The sequence below is a fragment of the Lindgomyces ingoldianus genome, assembly GCF_010093535.1.
Source record: "Lindgomyces ingoldianus strain ATCC 200398 unplaced genomic scaffold BDR25scaffold_6, whole genome shotgun sequence".
Classification (NCBI taxonomy): domain Eukaryota; kingdom Fungi; phylum Ascomycota; class Dothideomycetes; order Pleosporales; family Lindgomycetaceae; genus Lindgomyces; species Lindgomyces ingoldianus.
In genome coordinates this window covers 555,837-564,810 of record NW_022985167.1, presented here as the reverse complement: position 1 = coordinate 564,810, position 8,974 = coordinate 555,837, and the positions used below count along the sequence as shown (strand labels likewise).

General features: G+C 33.4%; 1 protein-coding gene across 1 annotated transcript; it reads right to left on the bottom strand.

The window, feature by feature from the left end:
* Window positions 1-7,561: 7,561 nt before the first annotated feature.
* BDR25DRAFT_383966 (uncharacterized protein) lies at window positions 7,562-8,440 on the bottom strand (the record flags this gene model as incomplete). Its single annotated transcript, XM_033697845.1, has 7 exons — window positions 7,562-7,626; window positions 7,689-7,826; window positions 8,036-8,053; window positions 8,199-8,232; window positions 8,277-8,294; window positions 8,324-8,364; window positions 8,419-8,440. 7 exons carry the CDS (start codon window positions 8,438-8,440, stop codon window positions 7,562-7,564), a joined length of 336 nt encoding a protein of 111 aa, XP_033551454.1.
* Between the last annotated feature and the right edge of the window lie 534 nt (window positions 8,441-8,974).

Here is an 8,974-nt window from a genome sequence, read left to right as displayed (position 1 = left end):
TTATACTTACTTAATTATAATCTTATTAAACTTACTTTTACAGTGTTAAAGGCTTAGATCTAAAGGAACTACATGTACACGCACACTTGCTATAGAGGTAACTTTAAGGCTTTTCTAACTGCTGCTATTTAGAAGAGTAACTATAATAAATTTATAAAGAAGCACTTTAAATACGCTACTAGTAGGCTATATATTAAGCAGAAGAAGCTTAATTAGGTAAGGCGTAAAATTCTATAGTACTAAATAATCCTATTAACGCTATATAAAGTATTTTTATATATAATAGTAATATATAAAGCACTTTTATGTTGTGTTTTATTAAACCTTTTTATAAACACTTACTTATCTACCTTACCTCTAGTGCCTTTGCTAAGGGTAAGGAGACTGCTCACTATATAATATACCTACTTAAAACATTAAAGATCTTTACTTAGGTGTTAAACTACGCTATCCTTTAGGCTAAATTTTATAGTAATAGAATAGAGGTTACCTTTAAAGTTAGCTATCTAGTAAAGATTCTTAATAGTCTACCTCTGCTTAACAGCTATTTTACGCGCCTGTTTAAAATTAACGCGCTTATCCTCTAGCTGCTAGACTATAAGCTAGGTAAAAAACTTTTATATAACTTCTTAAGTATCCTCTTTGCTACCTCTAGTTACTAGGCTAGATAAAAAAGCTAAGATAAGCTTTAGTACTAAAGTTGTTGCTTAGTAAAGCTGTTAATACTGTAGATTAAAGTAAGCTAGTAAAACTAAAGTAGAAGCTACTACTCTTATCTACTACAGCTAAAACTTTTAAAGCTTACACCTTTTTACCTAAGCAGCCTTGTCTTTCTTTATCTGCGCTATCTAATTTAGCACACACTGCTTTTTAGCCTGCTTCTATAGCTTTCTAATTAATAGGCCTCTATCTAATAATAATAATAAGTCCTGCTGCTTTTTTTTTCTTTAGTAACTATAAAAATTAAACTTAAGCTAATTCTTATGTAGCTTTAACACTTTAATTATATCTAGATAAAAAAGCATAGCTAAGAACTTACTATTAATAATTAATTATAACTACTACTTAGTGTCTACAGGTTTAATTTTATAGTAGCTGCTGTTTAGATAGATATAACACTATCTTCTAAAGTTCTTATAACTAGCTACGCTGCATTACTATATTTTATAGATTACTAACTAATAATCTAGCTTAGATTTAATAACAGTAATGTAATTAATTACCTAGGCTTTACATAAAAGCTTTTATGTACGCCTTCTACCTATTATTAGGGTATTATCCTTTAGTAGTAGTAAGGATAGCTTATTTACTAATATGTTACATATAAACACTTTTTTTTTAACACATTAACTTATAAAAAGATCTCTACTTAAAACTTAACACATGTAGCACTTTTATAACACTTAAAATAGAAATTAATAGCATTAAACAGGTAAGTCTCTTTTATAAAGCTAAAATTAGTAAGTAGAAGCTGCTAGAAAGTTGCACCTTTTCTGTTACACTTAAACTAAATAACGTAACTCTACTAGGTATACTCTTATCTATTAATTACAAACGCTAGATTATTAATTAACACTATTACCCTATCTTTTATTAATAATAGGAGGAGGAAGCACTGCTTAGTGCTCTCTATATCCCTAGGTTTTCTTATAGTGTTAATGTAAAGTAAATATTGTATATTAATCTTATACTATAGCTGCTTAGGCTTAACAGGTGATAAAGCTTAAGCAGGTGGCAGAGCAAGTAGCAGAGCAGGTGGCAGAGCAGGTGGTAAAGATGACAGTAATTTAACAATAATAAAAGCTAGAGGTAGAAGATAAGCTTCTTTAAAAGAAACTAACTTCTTTAAACGCTCTTTAGCAGCAGCAGCTTGCTTACAAGCCTTAAGATAAGCCTTCTGCGCCTTCCGCGCCTTCTGCGCCTTCTTTAGTGCCTAGATAGGTGCTTTTAGAGGTGCTTTGCTACAGCTGTTTAAACGCGTAGATTTAGCTAGAGGCGCGTCTACAGAGCTTATCTGCAAAACACTAAAAGTTAGCTTTATTATTACTAAATTAGGCAATTTTAATAGCCTTACTTTAATAGTAAGATTAAGCCTGAATTACACGCGATGGACGACTATTGCGGGCTGGTCTGACTGAGCTAGTAATTTGGGTGGGGAATCTGACGAAGCGAGAATGCCAAGACATTTCACCGATTACCTGCCCCGACAGATCCCTGACACACTAATGCCAATCCCCGACACACTGATGCGGCTGATGCCAATCCCCGACACACCGATGCGGCTGATGCTAATCCCCGACACACCAATGTGGCTGATGCTAATCCCCGACACACCGATGTGGCTAGAGAGGTGGAACAGACGTAACTAACTTATCTCACGAGTCAGCCGCCCCACAGATGATTTTGCGCCAATACCATTTTAGATTAGACAAAACTTCTAAGACTTCTAAGCTAATTAAAACTTCTAGGGTCTTCTAGGCTAATTAGAGGCTAATTACTAACAACGCGCAAAATTATCTGCAGAGCGTCTAAGGAGAAATAGAGCAAGTTTGTATGTATCTTAGTTTGCAAATCCATTAAATTGTGCAATAGCACTACACTAGCATTAGTATCTATTAAAATGTTTAATGTAATTAAAAACAGAGGTATTTATTTCTATAATAGGCACATTTTAAGACATATCTAACACTGTTTAAAAGGTAAAGTACATTATTAAACGCGTTTTTAACGTGTTGTGTGTCCTAGCTATTAACTGTCTATCTCTATCCTATTACTCCTGTTAACACCACGCGTTGTATCCCTCTATAACTGCAGGAGCTAAGGCACACATGCCTTCTCTATCACCTCCTGTGATTAAAACTTTGGTGTAAACAGGCGTAGGTGTGCGGTTGCAGTTATTAGTACACCTACGCTTAACCCACTGCATTGTACAACCTAGTTAATAAGAAGGGCGTTGGGGATCCTACGCCTCTAAGGAACTTCTAGGAACTTCTAGGAACTTCTAGGAACTTCTAGGAACTTCTAGGAACTTCTAGGAACTTCTAGGAACTTCTAGGAACTTCTAGAAACTTCTAAGAACTTCTAGGGACTTCTAGGGACTTCTAGAAACTTCTAAAGTATGGCAAAAAAAAGGGTTAAGAAAAAGGGAGATAGGCGTTTAAAATAGCAAAGAAGTAGAAAGGAGCAAGGATGTTAAAATGCTTTAAATGCAATAAGTTAGGGCCCTATTCTTTTAAGCCTTTAGCTTTAAATTAATCTTGTCCTGTCTATAGAGTTAAAGGATCTTTCTAGCCTTATCTTAGCAGCTAAGGATGTCTATAATGTTAAATTCTAGAAGGACGTTCTTTGCGCGTGTCTTACACAGATTCTCTGCAAAGGAAGGATAATAAGCGCTAATAACAGTAGCCTATTACTATGTAATAAGTAAGTCTATACCTTAAAGCAACTAATATTTAATTATAGAGATACTTTTTTAATTGCCTAGACTAGTTTTAGTAAGAGTATAATCTTCTACGCTTATTTAGTGTTAACTGCTAAAATTACTATCTAGATTATTTTACTAAATAAGCTTAAAAATAAGCAGCTAGATAACATATAATAACTAAAAAGATCTAAGCTATGCATTATTAATGCGCAGAGTAGAGCTAGTTAGTAGAGACTATTTACCTAAATTATTAATAAAGAATTTACTTATCTACTTATAAAGCTAAAGGAAGCTTCTAGTAAAGCTTTCTAGAATATTTTAAAAAATCTAAAGTTACAGTCTTAGATTAAATTAGTAGCTATTAATAAATATTATTTTATATTAAACTAGAAGAAGTTTTAACCTGCGTTTATAATACTAAGTTAACTATAAGTTATACTTTAAAAAGATGTTGTCTAGTTTACTTATTCTACTATGTTAGACAGTACTGCAGAGGATGCAGTCTTACGCTACGCTAGTTTCTGTCTGCTAGGCTGCTGTATGTACTAGACTAAGGTTATCTATACATTAGTTAATTACTTTAATATTACTATTTTAGTAGTTCTTTTACTATAAGGCAAAGTTAACTTATAAGATAGTTTTTATTTTCTCCTAAAAAAAAGTGTCTTAAGCAGGTGTGCTAATTTTAAAGGGATCCCTAAAACAGTTATATTTATTAATAAGTGTATATCTGTTTAGTTAGCTGTAGTGTAGTTTTACTTAATGCTTCTTTATTTAATAGAAGGACTAAAACTCTATAATTAGTATACAACTAATATTAATAATAGTCTATAGTGTGTGTACAACATAGTAGAGACGTTTACTATAAATATGTAAAAATATAACTAAAACAAGCATTATTCTAAGTTTAAAAAGCTAACGTCTTATATCTAAATTATAGTAGCTACTACCTTGCTAGGTATAAGTATTAATATTTCTAACATTAACTATGTTATATGCTAAAAGTTTTTAATTATAAAAAGCCTTTTAAATCTCTAGCAGTGTGCTAGGCGCAGTAGACGCGCACCTAGTTAATTAAGTACTGTGTATATATTCCTACTATATTAGTTGTTTAACTTTAAGGGTTTATATAAACTAAGCGTTTTGCTACCTTACTCTAAATAGAATAGACAGCCTTTAAGAAGAAAAACAGCACAGAATTAGTTACTAGTTAATAAGGTAAGAGTACATAGTTAATTAGCCTAAAGCTTTACACTAGGCAATACTAGTAACATAAATAGTGTCTACTTACAAGAGTCTAGCTAAGAAACTGCTAAGTTAGACTAGCCTTCTGCTAGATATTAGACAAAGTCTAATATGCAGGCCTAGGCAAATATAGGCAATTGCTAGATTAATATAGCTAATAGTCTATGTTACTGCAAGGGTATTCTGTCTTAACTAGAGGAGTATAATGTCCCCTTAAAAAACAGATCTATTATTGTACTAGGTTCCTACTATTTAAAGTGTAACATTGCACTTCTTCTACTAGCTACGCCACTGCTAGAGCCCTTAAGTGTAGTTTCTGCTTTAAGAATAGGCACACTTTCTACCTTTATACTTATTACTCTTAATAAGTAGGCTAGAATCTAGGTAGAGAGACACTATAGTAACTTTACACATTAAGCACCTTTACCTTTATCTATGTATATAAAGACGTGCTTGCAATAGAAGCTGTTGCAATACTATAAAATTAAGTATACTATTAAAGTAAATCTTATAGTTAATAAGATGTATAAGCATATTCTATCTATATTTAGTTAGAAACATTTTAGGACTAATGCTAAAGCACTTTATAATATACTTTTAGGCATAGTAGCGTCTATAAACATATGTTTAGTTTATTATAAAAAAAAGCTATAACACTAGCATGTAGAGCAAGATAAATCTAGTTAGGTCTATGCTTTATTATCTATAAAGGATTTAAGCGTAGATTGCGTTACTTAAATCTATTAACAGGATAACACTCTTACTAAGAAGGTAGCACTGCAACGTACACTACAGGCTGCATCTGCATCCTCTAGTAGCCGCGTTGTCCTCTAGCTAGTTATATTAGACAATACCTGTACAACTGCAAGTGCCTTTACTTTAACTGTACTAGAGATACTACCTCTAAACAACACATTATGTAGTGTTATTTATGTAATTATATTAAGCCCTACTTAGAAAGTTATATATCTATAAAATCTTATAGATAACTTCTTTTAGTGTGTAGTCTAGGTTCTTTAGGATGTTTAAAAGCAGGCTAATAGTAAGCTAGTAACACTAACTACTAGCGCTAGTTAATCTAGTTAGCTAGAGCCCCTAGAAGACAGGAGTTTGCTAGTAATAGTACACAACAATGTAAGTTGCAGTAGGCAGAACAAGCTATATATACATAAGGCAGCTGTAAACACTACGCTATTGCAACCCTAGGCAGCATTAGTAGATGTAGATAGAAATACATTATGTTACTAAAAAAAAGTCCTTAGTTTCTTACTAGTATTCTAAAGTAAAAGAGTGCAATATATAACTAATAAAAAGAAAAAGCTATTTAATGTGTTATAAATTATGTTGTTAGCTTAAGCATTTTTTTAAAAGCTTTAATTTTTTACTTTATGCCTTAGTTAGCTTAGAAGTTTGTAAGAGTTTTAGAGCACTTAGAATATCTAAAATGTTTAAAGTAAAATTATAGTTTATAGTAATCTAATTAGCAGAGGTTAGCTAAAGTTTTAGAGTATTCTATAATTTAAAAAAGTACTGTACATTATAGAGTCTTTATTAGTCTAGGAGTTTACAGAAGTTTTAGAAGTTAGTAAAAGTAAAAATGCAGTAAAGTTACTATAGTAAAAGTATAACACATATAACTTACTAGTAACTAATAACGTACTTCATGGGCGAGTTGCTCACACACCTGAGTCGCTTACTTTTGCTAAGACCCTACTAAACCACCCTTCCTACACTAATGCATTCCCCACAACACCACTTAGACGCGCTAAAAGAATGTTAGATACAGCTTACACTCTAAGCTTTTAAATAAGACATAAAACTCTTAAAGAAATATGCTATAGCTATGTGTAAAGTTCTATAAAAGATAATAAATAACTACAGCGCTAGACAACTTTTACAAGCTAATTCTACAGCTAAATTATAAAGGCTAGGCAATAAAAAAGAGCAGGTGATTGTTAAGACTATACTTAAGCTATATGCGCAAGGAATTTCCCCTTAGATAGCATTTATAGCTAATATAGCTAATTCTTTGCGCGCTAAGTGTAATCTAGGCTATGTTTGCATAAACTAGCCTAGTATGTTTGTAAAGTGTTATTTAGAGCTTAAAGTAAAGTTTTAAGCGTAAGTATAGTTAAGAAATATCTAGCTAATTATAAACTCTATTTTGCTAAAGTTGTACATGTTATTATCCTAGATGCTATACTTAGCTTTAATATTCTCTATAAGGCTAAACCTGCCCTAAATTACCCTAGGACTTTTATAAAGGGCTCTTTTATAGTTATACTTACGCTTAAACGTTACTTTAAGCTCTAAATAACGCTTTACAAACATACTAGGCTAGTTTATGCAAACATAGCCTAGATTACACTTAGCGCGCAAAGAATTAGCTATATTAGCTATAAATGCTATCTAAGGGGAAATTCTTTGCGCATATAGCTTAAGTATAGTCTTAACAATTACCTGCTCCTTTTTATTGCCTAGCTTCTGTAATTTAGCTATAGAATTAGCTTATAAAAGTTGTCTAGTGCTGTAGTTATTTATTATCTTTTATAGAACTTTACATATAGCTACAGCACATTTCTTTAAGAGTTTTATGTCTTATTTAAAAGCTTAGAGCGTAAGCTGTATCTAACATTCTTTTAGCGCGTCTAAGTAGTGTTGTGGGGAATGCATTAGTGTAGGAAGGGTAGTTTAGTAGGGTCTTGGCAAAAGTAAGCAACTCAGGTGTGTGAGCAACTCGCCCATAAAGTACGTTAAATAGTAATATAAATAACACTATATTATAAGTTTAACTTTAACTACAACATTAACATGCCTTGCTTTTAGTCTTCTTTAAAAGCCCTAGGTTTTGTAACCTAAAATAAACATTAAGCTATAGCAGTAGCTGCTGCTTTAGGCTGTAGGGTGACCTGCAGTAGGCGCATTTTCTGCTCCTTGTAAGCTATTAGTTGCTGTTGCTGTCTTTACAGTAGTTATAGTTAAGGGCACAAGTTGCTAATATTAGTATAGCTGCTATTACCATTGCCCTTGCCCTCGCCCTCGCCTTTGCCTCCCTCCCACCCTCCTTGTCCGCCTCCGCCTCCCTCCTCCTCCTCCTCCTCCTCCTCCTCCTCCTCCTCCTCCTCCTTCTCCTCCTTCTTCTCTTCTTCTCTTCTTTCTACTGCCTCTTAATAACAACAACAACAATAACAACAAGGTCTAGCAGCTGTTTAGGGAAGACCCTCCCTCTTTAGCTGCTCCCCTCCTCCCTCCTCCTCCCCCTGCTGTGGTGGTGCCTGCTCCTGTGCCCGGCTCACAAGGATACTACACCTAGGGTTAATAGGCAAACCCTGTTTGCCAGCTGTAGGCTTAGGCTAACTAGCTTACTAGTAAACGTTATGTTTACTAGAAGAATAGCAAGTAGTAGTTTACTCTAGAGGCCACAAGGTCTACTTTGTAAAGGGAGGCAGACGCAGTTTACAGTTATGTGGGCTAAATTATAGAGACAGAGTTAAGTAAGCAGTTGCTAGGTAATTAGCAGTGCGCTTACTATTAAAAAAAAAGTTAAAAGTGCTAGTGTTATTCTAATAACGCTAAGTTATAAGTTAAGCATGCTAGATTAACTTACGCTTATTATTATGCTAACCTTTATAAGAGTAGTTGCATGTTCTTAACCTGCTGTAGAAAAGACCTGCAGGCGAAACTGCCTTCTAGACCTAGGGGGATAGGGTATTATCCCTTAGCACTAAAAGGGCTACCTCCTCCCCTACCTCCTAGGGGTGCTGGCAGCATTGCTGTGTAATAGGTATTAAGTGTTAATAAATAATAACTTTTATGTATGTCTTTACTGCAGTAGCTTTAAACTGTCTCTAGAGTAGCTCTAAGTACTATATAGAAAAGAATAATAGAGTGTTAGAGTTAGGTTAACTTAGTAAAGCGTCCTTTACTATCTAGGTTTTAACCTTGTGCTAGCTTTAGCTAGTGTCTTAAAAGGATCTAGGTAACAGGGCTTAGTAAAATAACATTAATATATAATAACTTTTATGTACACCTTTATTGCAGCAGCTTTAAACTGTCTCTAGAGTAGCTCTAAGTACTGTATAGAAAAGGACGCTAGAGTGTTAGGGTTAGGTTAACTTAGCAAGGCGTCCCTTGCTGTCTAGGCTTTAACTTTGTGCTAGCTTTAGCTAGTATCCTAGAAAGGCCTTAAAGTAGAGCTTATTAAAACAGCTTGTATTTTTAGTAGCTTAAGAATAGTTAGTCTAAGCCTTAGTTCCTTTAGAGTTTAGAGTTTAAACTATACTACTTTAACTACTAGTGTTTAAC